The 17,492-nt window shown below is 50.8% G+C and overlaps 1 protein-coding gene across 4 annotated transcripts; it reads left to right on the top strand.

Moving 5' to 3' along the window:
* Positions 1–563: 563 nt before the first annotated feature.
* On the top strand, positions 564–14,643 carry lypd6b (LY6/PLAUR domain containing 6B). 4 transcript variants are annotated; one of them, XM_029256910.1, is made up of 5 exons: positions 564–590; positions 12,879–13,058; positions 13,311–13,409; positions 13,857–13,987; positions 14,136–14,643. In XM_029256910.1, the coding sequence occupies exons 2-5, from the start codon at positions 12,938–12,940 to the stop codon at positions 14,304–14,306; spliced, it is 522 nt and encodes a 173-aa protein (XP_029112743.1). In that variant the 5' UTR covers positions 564–590; positions 12,879–12,937; the 3' UTR covers positions 14,307–14,643. The 4 variants fall into 4 exon arrangements, with proteins under 4 accessions (XP_029112743.1, XP_029112742.1, XP_029112744.1 ...); XM_029256909.1 differs by lacking the exon at positions 564–590 and adding an exon at positions 3,524–3,659 and having other exon boundaries at positions 12,876–13,058; XM_029256911.1 differs by lacking the exon at positions 564–590 and adding an exon at positions 6,633–6,650.
* The last annotated feature ends 2,849 nt before the right edge of the window (positions 14,644–17,492 follow it).

Raw genomic sequence — 17,492 nt, 5'->3', positions numbered from 1 at the left:
TCCCTGTGCAAAATGGTCATTCTTCTTGCATATTTTTGCAGATTAATGTGTACATAGTCTATGCGACTGCAATATTTATCAAGTGAAATAGTCCATTTTACAAATATTGCACTGAATATCGATCTTTATAAATAAGATTTCGGGCAAAAATGGTAGAATACACTCGAGGTTACAAAAAATGTTTTTATTTTTTGGAACAGGAGCATTTTGGCGGGAATCGTTCGTCGACGACGTCTTCCCTCCAAAATCGAGCTTGACTCTGCTCTCCCATCTTTGTGCGAAATATCACGAACGCCAGTCCTTCATTTTTTCCTTCATTTTGAATTCAGCGCGTCTTCAGTTTTTTCTGTTGAAGAAAATTGTAAAAAGCAGTCACACGAACGCAAACCGACGCCCTCGAGAACGTCCCGCTCGTGCCAGGCTGTCGGGTGGGGAGGGGCTGAGGAACGAAGATTCAGGGGGGAGGGAGGGGCTTCCGTTTACCTCAGCGATGCCAGTTGCCACGAGGTGAGACAAGCTAAAACACAGCTCTGATAGAACACAGTGGAACGGAAAGGGAAACACGTCACGGAGTGTGACGCCTGCTCCAGGTAAGGGATTCCGGTGTTTCAGTAAACTCGTCTTCAGTGTGAAGAAAACTGACTCTATGTGTGTTTTAAATCGTCCTTGAGTATGCAAAGCAGTACAGTAATCAACCAATAATTAAAAATGCAAACCCACCACTTACATCTTCAGTTACATCTGGGTGTTTACTGTTAATTGTTCCTGTTAATTAATTTAATTGTTAATTAATTCAGTTGTGTAAGCTGTGTTGGGTGGTTCAGTTTTTCACTTTGTTAGAAGAGGAGGATGCTAACTGGGACACAGCTGGAAGTGTAATGGTTAGAGCTGCTGGCTTTGGACCCAAGGGTCACGGGTTCAAATCTCACCTCTGGCTGTAGTACAGTTGGGCAAAGTACTTACCTAGAATTGCTCCAGTAAAATTACCCAGCTCTATATATTGGTAAATAACTGTAAATGGATTAACATTCTAAGTCACTTTACAGAAAAGCATCAGTTAGATGAATAAATGTAAGAGGATTGAGGGAAAAGACAGCTCTGTATCCAGGAGGATAGTTTGTATTTATCCTCAGTTAACCCTTCCTGCGGTCACAGTGAAATTGCAGTTTTCATAAAATGCAAAGCACTTAATGGCTGAAGCGGAAAAATAGTCTTCTCTTAGTGTGGACTTTTCAATGATTGTTGTTGTTGGACAGGGGTGTCAAAGTCCTTAAGTCTGCAGGTAGACTGAAGGTCCTGTCCTCCTTGAGCAGGAGTCGGTGACCACCCTGACTGGACTGACTGTCCCCCCTCCCTGTTTTTAACTGCCGTCTGTCCTGATCAGACAGGTGCAAAGTGACCGGGGGGAGGGGGGGTCAGGAAGGGCCCCTCTGAGCCCCTTTATTATTTAATTATGCAAATCGGGTCCTGGACAGAGTAAAGAATTTAGCACTTGTCTGATAGCAGACACTTGTAGAAAAAGATGTTCTTCCCATGAAACACATTGACTGAAACTACTTGTCCCAAGCGGGGTCGTGGTGAGCCGGAGCCTAACCCGGCAACGCGGGGGGCAAGGCCGGAGGGGGAGGGGACACACCCAGACGGGACGCCAGTCCGCCGCAAGGCACTCCAAGTGGGACTCGAACCCCAGACCTACCAGAGAGCAGGCACAGGCCAAACCCGCTGCACCGCCGCACCTCCTTCACAAGTTAAACAGCTTCTTGATAATTTATTTTCACATTACCTTTCATAATAACTTCTTTTTGGCTCTACACACACCTCCTGGGCTGTGCCTTTGGATTTGGGTTCGGTCCCTGTTCGGCATCTGTGGAGTTTGCATGATCTCCTCAGTTTGGCATTGGTTTGCTACCGATGCTCTGGTTTCCTGCCACAGTCAAAAGACGTGTTTCAGGCGAACTGTTGACTGTAATTTACTCAAAGTGTGTGACGGAATGAGTGTGCGTGATTATCCGGTGATCGACTCTGGTACAACTGCCATCCAAGATTAGGGTAAAAGACTATGGGCAGCGTGTTGGTTAAGGTACGGTTCGTAGATCTACTGGTATTCCATGGCTGGGGTGTTTGCAAAGGGTGTTTTACCACATCCAGCCCCTCCTAGGTTCCTCCAGTTCCTCCACTATGGAGCTCTTCCAGCACCTGTGTCTTGCCACCCTGCTGACCCCTCCACCCCCCAGGTCTGCTCCAGGCATCTTCCCAAGCAGTAAATTACCCCAACCCCTCCCCTCCACACACACACACACACACACACCCCAGCTACCTCACTGTGGACCCTTTCTGTGGCTGTCTGGGCTCTTGGGTCCTCGTGTCCCCGGACGGGATGCAACCTTGGGCTCAACTGTCCCATTTTCCTTCCCGATGGTCCCTTTCTGCTCCCTCCCTGGTCAGCAGCACCTGTACCACTTTAACAGTCATACCTGTTGCCAACTGTGTGCAGGGCTGAAGAGGAATGTGTACCGTGACCCCTCTTTAAGGCAGTAGAAAACTCACTGTACCACACTGCACTGTGCTCGAATTATTGCGCAGTACTGCTCTGAAGTTCCGAAATGAGACGGTGGGCGGAGCTTCACCCCACAGGGAACGCCCGTGTTGAAAGAGACCTGACAGCTCGGCAAGATTAATAGTGAACACGTTAAATATTTGTCCTTGGTGTGGCTCTCGACCGCGACTGTTTTATTTATTCGTTATTCCGCTAATGCCGTTCGCCGTACGTTCACAGCACTTTGTTCCTTGACCCCTCTCATCCCCTTCGTTATAATGCGGTCGTGTCCCCTGTGAAACTACGGACCCCCCGTTCCTCACGTGTCCCCCTCCGACTGGGACCGGCGTACGCGTGTAGAATTGATGGCGAGCGCTCCTTAAAGACGGTCACAGCAGTGACCGCGAAAAGCAGGGGGCCGAGAGAAGGCGCCGGCTGTGTTTTTCCCTCTGGTCGATAACGGATGAAAACAGGGCTCCATCTATTTCGAAAAAAAAAAAAGGTTGAAAGGTGCGCTCCCATTGCGTCGGGTACGAGCAGGAATTCATCAACCTGTCCCAACCCACAGACCGCTTTCACACACCATTTCTGCATTCGTGCCTTGGGAACCGCAGGCAGAGCCTCTCTACCCCGACCTGCCGGTGGGTATTTCTGAACACACCTTTACTTTGCACTCTAATGACTCTTTATTATATAGTGATGCCTTCCTTATTATATTTATTTTTGAATGACAGGGAGTCCTGCTGCTGCACTTGGTCCCCTGAGGTCAGAGGTCATCTTCAACCGTTCCGGACTCGTTCTGGATCCACCTCCATCATCTCGCACACTCGAGTTTTTCTGACAGGTCGAGTGCTTCCGGTTTCGATGTGTGCTCTATGATCCATATTTCAGACAGTTTCGGGAGTTTTCTTGTTCCTTTCTATTTAACTTATGTCTCTGTTCTAGGAAACTACCAACAAACTGTTCCTGATAGTATCACACTGAATTTTGTAATAAGTATGTGAAATGTAATTTGACGCCGGTGACGCCACATAGTGACTTTGTGTCATTTAGTATGACGGTCATGTTGTGGAGCGACGGCCTCTTCTGCTACTGCGGCTCTCTGTTTCGGCACGTCTCCCAGGTAGAGCCTCAGCGCATCAATTAAACGGTCGAGGGGGGACTGATGATGATCACAGGAAAGGGCCTCTCAGTCTCTCACCATCGAGGAAGATTAGATCAGGGGTGATGAGTGAACATCAGAAGGAACCGGTACGGTCGGCTCAGGGTTTATTGATCCCCATTTAACAGGAGCCTCTCTCTCTCTCTCTCTCTCTCTCTCTCTCTCTCTCTCTCTCTCTGTCTGTCTGTGACTGGTTTATCAAACACAGTTTAAAAAAAAAAAAAAAAAAACCTTTTTTGAGGTTTAACGAGAGGATCAGGATGACAGAGAAAGGGCAACCGTCACCATGGCCCACACGGTTTAATGCTCGATTGAAACCAGGCTCTTGGAACAGACCTGCGAAAGGTTCTTGTTTTATTGACCATAGTGACCAGTGTTGACTGGAAACCAGTTTAGCCGCCTGGTTGGAATTCCAGCAGATTTTATTGTGCGTGCGTACGTGTGTGTGTGTGTGTGTGTGTGTGTGTGTGTGTGTGTGTGTGTGATTTCCTTGTAATGGAATGGCATCCTGTCCAGTGTGTACCCTGCCTCACCAGGATAGGCTCTGCACCACCGTGACCCTGCACTGGACAAGTAGTTACGATAATGGATGAATGAATGAATATATTGCCCATGGGATTTGGGATCAAGACCCAAACAGATTGTACACTACACTGTCACAGAAATAAAGCAGCAGAAAATACACTGTTTTCACAATGCTGCACCTAGTTTTATAAAAGCCTGTTGCTGCTCTCAGAGGTAAAAAGAATGTAATTCTCAGGAATGTATAATTTTGGCGCTTATAGACGCACAGTGCTGTTTGAAAGTACGTGAACCCTATAGGGATGGTCGCTATTCTTGCGAAAATATTAAAATAAACATATTAAATTAATAAGTGATTATGATTTACACCCCTGACTCCGCTTACCTACTTGGTGTAACCAACACAACTTGGGCTTCACTTCTTTTCACACCTTCACTACTTGTGTGTTTCTACTACATGCACGATTTTCTCTAAACCAACACATGGTTATTATGGTCGTTACATGGTCATTACTCACCTATCGTGTCATGTGAGAAACACTATTAAATAACCATTTTGTGGTCAAATTAAAGTGGAGGAGGGCTTCGCATTCTTTAAAGCAGCACTATAGATAGATAAACTGGATGCACTGGAATAAATGAAAAAGTAACGAAAAAAGTATTCGCTGCTCTATACCACCAAGGCGATTAGACCGGTACCCTGATGGCGGGGGGGGGTCATTTTCTACTGCATGTGTCATTCTGTCAAGATGCATTGGTGTCCTGCCCTTATAGGTCATGGGTGAGATGAAGGGTTGGAGTGGAACCCTATGTTAGAACCATGTTTGGGCAATGGAGACTATCGCCTGTGTGTGTGTGAGATTACCTCTCAGCCCTGGAATGTCTTAATCATACACTAACAGCTGCTCCTCCTTCCTCTGTGTTTCACCCTCTTCCTTCCATCATGTCCACACGTGCAGGACAGTGAGAACCTGGCGAGTGGTGAACGTTCACACCACTCGTATTCGCTTCCCTGATGCTTTTCTCCATGGTCACTCACACTGTGAAGCTCCTTACATCTGTTCATATAGCAGGGTATTTTTTTTTTGCTTCATCAGTTCAGGGTACCATGATCAAGGGTACTAAGCAGGAGGTGGGATTTGACCCTTTGACCGCTGAGTCCAGAGGGGGTGACGCTAACCACTGTGCCACCTGCTGTATGAATGCGCAGGAGTGAGGACGTGCACACCTGAAGACCGGAGGAGGATCAACGTTCTAAAGATCAGGGAGCCGAGGGCCCTGGTTATTGTGCTGCACCGCACACACCTGCGTTTGCCTTACCGAATGCCGCAGCCGCTTGGTTGCCGCTTTAATTCCAGGCTATGCTGCGGACAAAACCCCTCATTGTTCTGGGAAGATAAACTCCCACCTGAAGTCAGACATACTTTTGTGTTCATGAATAATGCATCTCGCATTCAGACTGGACCGCAGAGCCCCGTTCAGGTGCTCAATTGGCTGAAGAGAACAGTGTGTTCACTGTGTGTGTGTGTGTGTGTGTGTGTGTGTGTGTGCGCGTGCACACAGAGTGTGAAAGCACTTTTTGGTTGGGTTTTTGTGGAGGACGTTTCACATTCTCCTTTCCATTAGTTTAATGTTTCAGCGAACGTGGTTCGACCGTGTGTCGAGCGCTGCCTTCCACGTTCCATCGAAGAATGGAAGAATGTGCCAGAAACCCTCAGTATGGTGCTGCGGTGAATATGAAGGAAAGGGAAATGTCTGCAGAGAAGTGGCCTGGGTTGCTCAGCAAGCGTGACTGTTGAGGACCGCAGAGCTGTCACCACATTTGAGGTCACACGATGGGTGCCATAAACATAACCGCCCAGGCGACCGCCGTTGACCCAAAGAGATGCTGACGATCGGCTCTCTTCCTGTCCGGAAAGCCTCTGAGTTCTTAAAGCTCTCAGATGTGCTGGCGACTGCTGCTCGGTCATCTCTGTGGCCCTGGGTTCAAGGGGCCCGGCTGAACTCCCGTCACCAGGAGCAGATCCTGTGACAGCCCCAAGGATGGGGGTGGAGAGGAGTATCCATTTCCCTGCCGCCATCTCCAAGGCCCCACAAAGAGGGCCTTGTGTGGAGGTGTGCCAACCCCCCGCCCCGCGCCCCCGGTCCGACCGGGAGACGCGATCGACCAGCCAATCGGGGCACCCGGGTTCCTGGCCCCGCTTGTAATGAGTGCGCGGGTGTGGTGCAGGGGCTCCTGGGGGTGGAGCGGAGGCCTCCCGTGCACAAGGGAACGGGGTCAAGTGCCTAAGGGATGCTGGGAGTCCATGTGCGTCCCGGTGCCCCAGCGAGGACTGTTCTGCAGCACGGCACCTCCAGCTTTCTCCACACCGACTGTGGGTGCTTCGCAGCACCGAAGGGGAAGTCGCCGGACTTCAAACTACAACGTAGGTGAGCGGTAAAAACGTTCAACATTTCTCGACCTTATTCCTGGATATTAGTGTTGTTACAGTTTAATTTTTCAGCTCCGTTCCCGTCTCCAAGCTGCCCCTTCGGTACACACATCACTGACTGGTGGCCTTTAGCTGTAATAAATGTGGCAATTCAGTAAAATTAATTCACGAACTAACAAAATTTTTCAAAGTTCTTATGTGTTGTCGGTCTTTGCGTCGATCGTGATTCGTTAAAGTTTACAAGAATGCCGCTAATGCTTCCAGAATGTCAGTTTTTTTAGTGTGGTTCTTTACAACCATTGGGAGATTTTAGAAGGCTGCAGAACATTCTAGAAAACATCACTTCCTAAAAGGTACTGGAATATTCGGTGCTTGGAACCCGGTGCCGTGGGGTGCGGTGGCGCAGTGGGTTGGTCCAGGTCCTGCTTTTCGGTGGGTCTGGGGTTTGAGTCCCGCTTGGGGTGCCTTGCGATGGACTGGCGTCCCGTCCTGGGTGTGTCCCCTCCCCCTCCGGCCTTACGCCCTGCGTGCCGGGTTAGGCTCCGGTTCCCCATGCCCCGTATGGGGTGAGCGGTACGGAACCTGGCGCCAAAATTTGCTAATTTCAAGAATGTGGAATATTTTTCTAAAAACTGACTTGTAGTACAAACTAACAGCAAAAGTATGTTTAATGGCAAATGCAAAAAATGGACATGATAAAATTTCTGTTCACATTGTGTAATTATTCTCGAATTCCACCACTTTGAGCAAAAGTACAAGAAGAAGGAATGTGAGAAAGGTGCCAGTCGGGGATATTTGCTTTCGACATGGGATTGAATCCTAACCCTAACCCCCCCCCCCAAGTCTAAAGACACATGTGTAAGGAGCGTGGTAAACAGCTTCCGTACTGTCTGATACCATGATAACCCCACAAGTGGTCTTCAAGAGTCAACTTCAGTACAATGGCATGGATTTCCTCTACCTGGAAACCTCGCCGAGCTGGACCAGGTCAAGAGTATTTCTCGAATGGCGAAGACCACGGGCGCCGTCTGACGACTCGAACCCGGTCGGCTGACCTGTCATTTGCGATCCAGGGAATGTCTGTTTTTTGATTTCTACTGCTGAAGACGGTTCGGGTCAGTCTCACGGTCCTGTTTGGTCAACAGCACGCTCCCCGCAACGCCCACGGCAGGAGGCCCTTTAATGACACGGCGGCGGGCGCTCTTTGCCGGGAGGTTGCGTTCAGGCAGTGTTTTACGGCAGGGTTCCCTTCGCCGCACTGCCGCCATTCTCACGCAGGAAGTCGCCCACACAGAGAGCGCCGTAAAGGGAGAACAAAGGCAGTTACGGTCCTCTTCTTTTCTCTTGAGAGTTTTATGCCCAGCAAACCTTCTGACTTCCTGTGGTAAACAGCACACGGGTGGTGCGCCGGTTCACGGTTCAATTCCAGGAGAGCCCTGTCGTGCTGATTTTGGCCTCTGTTTGGCAGCTGTTGTGTGTTTGTGCTGCGGATTCGATCGCTTCGCTGATGGGTTTCATCGATCGCGATGAATGGAGTCCCGGTTCTGCAGCAACCGGGAAGGCGGACGCCTCGGGTCATCGGATTTGCTCCTCGTGTCTCGCTATCCAGGTCCAGAAGTTCCCGTCCAAGTAATTCTTTTTCCGACCGATTCCCTAGACCATACGGATGTTCTGCCGTGCAACTCCGGTCCTGAGGTCGGGTCAAGAAGCTCGCTGCATTTCCGCTTGCTGTTGCACCATGTTCTCCAGGGCTGCTGATGATCTCCAGAGCTTCCAAGTCCAGCCCGTAACGTTTCCCATGAAGACCTCACCCGGCATGAGGGTTTGACACACACCGGCTCTCTCCTGTCTGCTTTGTTTCCCTGCACTCAACGGCTCTGCGGTCAGTCGTGCGAAACCTTCACGCGGGTCCTCGGGGGGCCCTCAGTTCCCTGCACGGTTAGCGACCCCACGACTACGCTGCTCTCTGTGGGAAATGTGTGGTGATGGCGGCACCACAGTTGGGCGGGTGTGATGATACGGGCCCTCGTGGATTTTTTAGATTCCCGTCGTCATCTCCCCGAAATCCAAACAGTTCTCGCTGCAGCCAAAGCACTGTCAGCTTGTCCTTGGACCTCAGCAAAGACCCACGAGATCCTTCACACCACGTGTGTTTTAGTGCGGTTATGACCTGCTTTAGTTCTCCGCTTCTGCAGTCAGATGTGTGTCTCATGCATGCTTTTTCATCCTTTAACAATGCATATGAACCTTTTCTCTTCTCCAAATAGAAGCACTGCTGAATAGAACTGCTGGTAACATAGTGGTTGGGGCTGCACCCTTTGGACTAGAAGGTTGCTGGTTTGAATCCCACCCCCAGCTGTAGTACCCTTGAGCACGGTATTTACCCTAAATTGCTCTAGTAAAACGAAAGGGTCAGTAACACGCTGCCGTCACCTTCACACCACGCGCAGCTGCCTCGGTTTCCTGCCCAATCGCAAGGTGTCATTGTTACAGTCGGGGGGAGGGTCCACTCAGGGATCTTTAACCACTCCAGTCTGGGGTCTTTTCCACCAGAGCCAGACTGCCGTGGGACCTGTGGGTAAGAACAGCTCTTCGTCGATCACCGAATCACGATCGCATGCCAGTTGATTGAAAAATGATTGATATTGTATATGGATTGTGTGTAAAATGATGTCTTATTGGTGATATTAACTTTAATATTGAAGTTTGAGTGGAAAAAAAAATCTGTCATTTTTAGGCAGTAGAGGTGCTACATGAAAAGAGTGAAATTAATTGGCTGTGCGCTCATGTGAGCCTTTAGGGTTAAGAGACCTTCAGGAAACTGGGACACTTTCTCGGGTCAGGAGGTTGTGGCTTCCGCTTGTTGTAATGGAGCCTGCGGTTGTGCCTCGAAACCTTCGACTGTACTTACTGTATATGGAATGTATTTAATGTCCATCTCTGAAGTGCGCATTTGTAACGAGCCCTTTTGCACAGGCGCATCGCCTCGCCGGAAACGGGAAGGGACGCGGCTCGGCGCGGCTCGGCGCGCGTGGTATTCGCGCGTTCTCTCCGTGTTCGAAGGCGCTCGCCCTGCCCCGCGTTTGCTGCCGCTGCGTGTTTCGGAGCCTTGGTTCGTTTAATGTGTTTCAGAGCCTCTTTGAGCTGAACCGACTCACCGTCCCGGGACGCCTGCGGTACGAGGAGCTCCGACGCTGTGTAAAACTGACGCTGGATAAGCAGCTCTGCAGCCGGCGCTCGGCGGGGTGTTTGCTCAGAGGCTTCGGCCTGTCCTTGACGCAGTCTGGGGCCGAGTGCCCCGCGAGAGGCGCCGTTTACCCTACTCAATAGGCCTGTTTACCGCATTCCGGAGATAAGGAGCGTGCGCACTTAACCTATCGATCGTGTCTCACCTAATGTCTGTTTTCTCCCAAGCTTCCGGTCTTATCGCGGCTGTTGCCGTTTCCCACGGCGACGGGCAGCGAACGGGGACCAACCTGCGGTCGTTAGCGCAAACCCAGTTAGTGCTGAGCGATGATACCAGTGTTACCGGGGTAAGGCTCGAGACTATAATGGAGCAGTCCGCCCCTCCCCCGCCAACCAGGTAGCAATAAACAAAGTGGGAGTCTGAGGATTTAGGGTCTGTCTCCAGAGTGCGTGTTTATGGTTCGGGTTCGGCAGCCGGGGGAGGGGCCCGAGCAGCGCGGTGGGACGTAGGCTTTCGGACCCGCTTAAACACAAGAGTTGGAGTGGAAGGTGGTGCCCTGGCCACCACGCCACTTGCTGCCCTGCCCTGCCCTGTCCTGTCCTACGTGATGGGGGAAGGCGTCGGAGAGGATCCTGCCGCTTGCGGCTGTCACAGGACGGTCACCCCGGCGCCGAGGGACAACGCGCTTCGGCTCGGGCTTTTGGTCCCCATAGCAACGGCCCAAACAATAATAAACAGCGGTCCACACAAATGGACTGGCGCACGGTTTGGCGCTAAAGCCGATTACAGATGGACTGGCAGCGTAAGATAAAGGCGGCAGTGTTTCGCTCCGGAACCCATTAGTCCGCGAACGTACGGCAATCGAATGCATTCCAGATTTAACCGTCCATTTATTTTTCGCTCTCCCTATCGTTTCCCCTTTGAAATTTCAATGGCTATATTTCCATCTCCATATTTCCATCAGATTTCTTTTAGGTCTTACAGCGCAGATGCACGTACGTGTGTGCGCACGTGTGTTTTCTTCAGTGTGCTGCCAGGTAGTTATTGTTTATTATTTCGGGTGTTTGCGCATTTCATTGTGTGGGTTGACCTTTCGAGGACACGGTCGTGACCGAGGGGGTGTGCGTATTCCTGTCTGCTCGTCACATGCGTCATTTACGCTGCGTGTGTTCGCTCTTGATTGGAGGGTCTTTCACTGGAACCTGTCAGTCCCATAGCCGCTGGTCCTGGTCCTGGTGCTGGTGCTGGACATGTGTGACGGCTCCAGCCACCAGGCCCTGTTTACTTTCCCACGCGACGAGACCGGGTTGAACCACCCACCTTAGAACGGTGCTGGCCCCTGGGCCAGAACCAAAGACTGCATTGAGAGGCAGGGTGCCACCCCTGTCAATTAGCCCCACCCACTCCACACCTCCATCCAAACTCAAACAGTACACACACACACACACACACACACACACACACACATGGGCGTGCGCAATGATGTGGGAATTAACATGCTCCTTTGACATCCAGATGGGCCTCCTGCCATTCACTGTGTCTCTGATGGACAACACGTGCCACAGGGCGACCACTTTCCCGGCGCCGTGCTTCCAATGTGCCGCCCGTACGAGAGAAAGTTCCAGAGAATCGGCAACGCGGCGGGAAGCTGAACGATCGACCCTGTGCCCTTAACCCCACGCTGTTGGCCGTTTCCACGCGTGACCAGCGTCTGCCCACGGCAGTCTCTGGTGCGGTCCGGGTTTTCCACGTGCGTCTCGGTAGCACACGCCTGCCTGGGGTCAGAGGTCAAGGGCTGGAGATTAGATGACGAAGTGGCTCCACCCACTGCTTTCGGCCTGTTTTCAGCAAAGCAGCAGGTGGCGTGGCAGTTAGAGCTCGGTCCTTGAAATTCAAGGGTTTGGATACCACTGCTGACCTCAGACCCCAGATCAAAGTCCTAACCCTAATACAGTAAAAATTACCCACATACATTTTTTAACATTGTAAGTCACTTAATAGAAAAGCACCAGAGAAGAGGACAACCGGTGGCGTAGTGCTTAGCGCTGTTGTATTTAGACCCAAAGGTCACAGGTTCGAGTTGCTGCTCCAGCTGTAGTACCCCTGAGCAAGGTACTTACCTTAAATGACTCCAGTAGAATTTCCCAGCTCTGTACAGTAAATAATTGGAAGTACATTTATGTCGGAAGTTGCTTTGGGAGAAAAGCATCACGCAACGTGAAAGTTGTTGAGGGGACGGCTGGTAGTGCAGTGATTACAGGTGCTGCCTTTTCATCTGAAGGTTGTGGGTTCAAATCCTCCCTCTACCTGTAGTACCCCAGTGCAAAGTACTTACCCTGAATTATTCCTCTAAAATTACCCAGCTGTGTAAATAGATAAATAATGGTAAGTAAATTAACATTGTAAGTTGCTTTGGAGAAAAGTGTCAGATAAATGTAATTAATAACAATTGTAATTCTTGCAATGACTGTACAGGTGGTCCTCGAGTTATGACGGTGCGACTTGTGGCAGCCGTCCCATCGGCATTACTATGTTATCTTCAAGTCTCGACGCGTCTAGCAAGGGAGAAAGTGAGCGTTCTGGAAGTGCTGGAAAGAAAGCGCAAAAGAAGAGATTTAGAAATGACAGTTAAAATTGTGGCACAGCATGAAAATATAATAATTTACTGTATTTATACTATTTTCGTTTACATTTCCATGTATTCATTTAGCAGACGCTTTTCTCCAAAGCGACGTACATCTCATAGAAAATACGTGTTCATTACATTAGGACATTATTCAATGTACTGTAAGTATTATTTTGTCGTGCATAAAATGGGAAATGAGTGGAAAAAATATGACAAAGCCCTGTTATACAATGTAGCATTCAGGCGTGTTAGTTATTATGTATCATTATGGCTCATATGAGGCTCAAGGGGACAAAGTGGACTTACGGCGTGGTTGTTGGAACGGAACCCCTTCTTGAGCCCAAGGACCCCTGTCGCTGTTACGCCGAGTGTCTGAATGCTGAATTATTTCACAGGCCCCGTTTCCCCAGCAGGTGAACACATTTGTTGACCTTTGACCTTGCACTCTCTGGGCTCCTGGTGCTCTGGGACGATGGCTCCGCCCACTGCGCTACGCCGCATCGCCGTTCTCCAGCTCCTTCTGCTCTCGTCCATCAGCGACGGGGGAGATGCCGAAAACATCAACTTCTACGATGTGAGACCCCCCGTGGGCGGTAAGAGCTGCCAAACACACGACAGACTAAGGGGTGTAGGGCGTGTGTGTTGTCGCCGTGTCATAGAGCAGTGCGCAGATTGCATTTACTGTGGTATTTACCACGTTTGGCGTGCTTACTAGTACCTCGTGTAATTTATGCCTGTCATCGTTTGCATTTGAGGACCAAACATTTGTGCCGACTCAGCTGTGGGCTACAGCGTTTAACGTGTGTGTGTGTGTGTGTGTGTGTGTGTGTGTGTGTGTTTTGCAGCCACACCCTTCCCCCGGAGCTTCAAGTGCTTCACGTGTGAACACGCCTCGGACAACTACAGCTGCAACCGCTGGGCGGAGGACAAGTGGTGCCCCCGGGGTGAGTGCTCATGGGAAGGTGGGGGATGGGGGAGTCCAGTCACGTGACCGCGACTAAAAGGTACACACTGACGCCGAGGGCGTTACTGATGACCGTACCGAGGACTTTGCCGCACCGGTAAGAACCGTCACCTTACGGCCTGAGTGATCGCACTTCAAATCCTCCTCCTATCGCTGTACCCTGAATGGGTACAGTAAAAATACCCTGCTATAAAAATGGGTGAACTGGTGTAAAGCTGAGTGTCTAATTTGCTTTTGACAAAAGATAAAATATCACAGATGTACTCATGTCATTGATAAAATGAGGGTTAGCAGTTAGTGGTTAGTCATTAGGGTTAGGGTTAGTGGTTAGCGGTTAGGGTTAGGGATAGGGTCACCAGTTAGGGTTAGCAGTTAGTGAACCCCTGTAGAAGCCTGACTGCTGCTTTCTCGTGCCACCCTTCTGCAGACACAGATCTGTGCCTGACCATGCACCGCTTCAGCCCCCACGGGAAGAGCCGCTCGGTGACCAAGCGCTGCGCCACCCTCGAGGACTGCCGAGCCGTGGGCTGCCGGCACCGCGGGAGCCTGGGTCACACGGTGAGCGTCCCCTGCCGGGCTGACCGCTGCTCGGTTGCGTTGCGGCAACTCCCTGTAAAGGAGGACAAAACCGAAGTGACAGCGAAGGATCGGGATGAGGTGTCACGAGCGGGTCTGAGGTGACGTCTGTCCCTTCACGGTCCTGCAGGAGTGCGTCTCGTGCTGCGAGGGCCTCGTCTGCAACGTGGACGTCCCAACCAACCGCAGCAACGCCGTTCTGGCACTGAGACACGCACGCGGCTCTTCGGAGTGTCCCGCGCACACCCCGTGCGTCCCGTCTGTCCTCGCCGTGACCCTGGCAGCGCTGGCGTTGTGGTGAGAGAGGAACAAAGTGAAACGGGCTCCCCCACGACTGCGAACAGGGCTCGGAGCGCAGACGTCCTGGTGAGAATGGATGGCGAAACTAAAGGGCTGTGAAACTCGACCGCGGTGGATTGGCAGCCCAGCCGGCCGGATGAACCACAGGATGGAGACGCTACTGATGGACTTCGGGTCCCATCGCTTCTTCGTGCCACAATAAGGAGAACCGGGTCCTTCTCTGCAATGCATAATGAGGACAGATTTCAAAGGAGACACAGTGGGACTGTGGGACATATCCCTTGAATTTTTTTAAAGAGGTTTCGATTGCAGCCCCAGCAAGCTCTAATGAAGAGCAACACCCCATGTATCCACCAGGTCTCCTTGGGTCGGGGGGGGGCACATGGAGGCTGCGAAACCTCATCTCGTGTGATCCGACTGAGACAAGCTGGACATGGGACGGGTCCAGGGCTTCCCCTCGGACCCCCCACCGCGACGGCTGCACCGCTGCCAACCCGCAGCTCCCCTCACTGAATACCAATGAGCAAGCAGTGGTGAGGAGAGCCCACCAGCCCCACCCCCTCAGGGGCCTCCAGTGGACCATCCTGTCGCTGATCCGTCCAATCTGAAGTGGGACTTCTGGCACTTTTCCAGGTTTGTTCTTAGAAACAATAAGTGCGACGCTGTGATGTAAATAAAATCAGGAGTTTTTATTTCGCACGTCGTTCAAACCTAACATCTGTAATAAAGGACCCAGATGTGACCGCATGTGACCATGAGCTTATTTATTTTAGTAATATAATACTAAGAACAGGCGGCTCAGAGGCTTAAGGACTGAAGACAGTCATTCAGATTTAATATCCTAAAACCTGACGATAAACTCATCGGATGGAACTAATGTCCCTGTTTTAAAGCCCCTCTGTGACATACAGTAAGAGTGAAGTAGAACTAACAACCATCCGATGCTTTTTCACCATACCTTACAAACCTCATAAGCCACTGTATGTCAGGTGCTTTAATTCTGCTCAATTATAATAATCAATAATAAAATAATTATTTCCTGTTTCAGTGAATCTTACTGTCTTGAATCGAAATTTATGGAAAAAAAGTGTTTAGCTCTTGGATTCATGTGCCCTCAGCTAATACCGAAGTAATAAATGTGTTCAGGGTTCCCTAAGCCCACAATGAGGAACGCGGTTACAGACCGGTCCTTCTCTGGTCGTGTTCTCGGTCCATGCTGGATTTCCATGTGTCTCTTTCATGTACGGGATGAGCTCTAATCCCCAAACTGCAGCTCGTGTCTAAAGATGGGCGACATGCAAGAGCCCGGGGGCCAAGAGCCTCCCTTTGAGACCAGAAACACTTAACTGGCTGAACTGTCGCTGAACCGCAGTAGAACCCCCCCCCGGGTTGTGTTTGTTTTCGGTGCCTTTTCCTACCTCGCCGCTGAAAAGTTTGACGTGACAAATTGCCCCCGCCGAAGGGGATGGGATCATCCCTCGTCTCCAGTTGCCAAAAATACCGCGGTTTGTCAGGGGGGCTGTCAGTACTGCCGTCGACCCCCTGCGTCTCACATTCACGGTATTTTTATGGGCGTCCAAACTGGGGTTGCGCCCTCACGGCCCGTTCCCTAAATCAGACCTTTGGGTTTGGAACGCGGTCTCAAATGTATTCATCCGATTCGTTCCCTGTGCGTCAGCGCTACAGTGTAATTTTTGTCAGACATTATGGATTTTTTCCCATAACTTTTTCTAATTGCTGCTCAACCCACCCCAGACCAGGGGAGCAGACCATACAACTCAAGTTAGCTCTCGTATGAATGTGGCCAAAAGTGGGTGGAGCCACTGGGACAGGCTCATCTGAGGGCGGGGCAATTGGGAGAGCCAAATCTGTGGGCGGAGCCACAGCGACACTTTAATAGGTGGGAGGAGCCACTATGAGCAGCTCAATTAGAGTCTTAGCAACTCACGCACAGGGTCGTGGTGAACTGGAGCCTAACCCGGCAACACAGGGCGCAAGGCTGGAGGGGGAGGGGACACACCGCAAGAACCAAATCTGTGGGCGGAGCCATGCGTCTCACTCTTGAGAAATAAACTTGAACTGTGGGCGGAGCCACGTCCCCACACCCTTCTGGCTGCAGGATCCTTTTGTTTGCACGTCAATGGCTGAGGGTTGCGAAGGGGATGCGCAAGAAACGGCACCTTGGGGTGGTTCCTACTTTGTGTGTCTCTGTGTCTGTGTGTGTCGGTGAGCACTGGAAATAACGCCCGCACAGTAGAACCGTGGCGCTGCCCATATTTTTGGTGGCGCAAAGGTCCTCCTGCTGACAAACGCCTCGACCGCTGCCGGAGCGCCGCAAAGTCCCGGGAGACGCGTCCCCGACTCCCAGCAACCCCGGCGGTGCCTCCCTGCAGTCGCCAGCGCCCGTCGTATTAAAGTCAGATTAATAAGCGCCGCCCTTTTGTCAAGAGCTACAATAATTGGGTCCCCCTGTCGCCGCGTGATGAACGGACGCCATCGATTCAGAGGACGGCTCGACGCTGGACGAATGAGCACAGAGTCTGTTTGTCTGCAGTCCAGGCCTGGAACACACACCTCGGGGGGGAGGGGGGGTCATGAGTGGAATAAAACCGCTTTGCTAAACATCGAATGCAGCGACTGTTTTAATATTCATCTAAGACTCTCTGGCTGTTGTGTCACAGAGAGAGGCTGCGCTTCTTTGGCTTCAGCTCTGCGTTCAAACCCCTGTTCACACCTGAGAGAACTGGATCTGAGCTACAATCACCCAGGAGACTCAGGAGTGAAGCTGCTCTCTGATCTACTGGAGGATGAGCAACTGAAGTCTGTGTGTGTGTGTGTGTTGCAAGTCAGCAGCAACAATAACACTTCTGTGCAGCAATAACATTTGTATGCTTAAGCTACAACTCCCATTTAAGTGCAAAAGAAAAATGACTGATGCAAAATAAATAACGGCATAAAACTTGAGGAGATGCGAAAAACTAACTTTTCACCCTGCTGCAGACAGGGAAGCATTTTTGCTTCCTGAAGGCCAACACAGAGAGAATGAGGAGGAGCTTCTTCCCGCAGGCCATCCGGGCTCTTGACCAGGAAAGCACCATGGAGTAGAGACTGGACTTGAATAAACAATAATCACTACCTCAGCCGAATATTGCATAGCATTTTTTTCCACAACATTGCACACGTACTT

Source organism: Scleropages formosus, chromosome 12 (genome assembly GCF_900964775.1).
Source record: "Scleropages formosus chromosome 12, fSclFor1.1, whole genome shotgun sequence".
Lineage (NCBI taxonomy): Eukaryota > Metazoa > Chordata > Actinopteri > Osteoglossiformes > Osteoglossidae > Scleropages > Scleropages formosus.
This window is presented reverse-complemented; position numbering and strand designations above follow the sequence as displayed.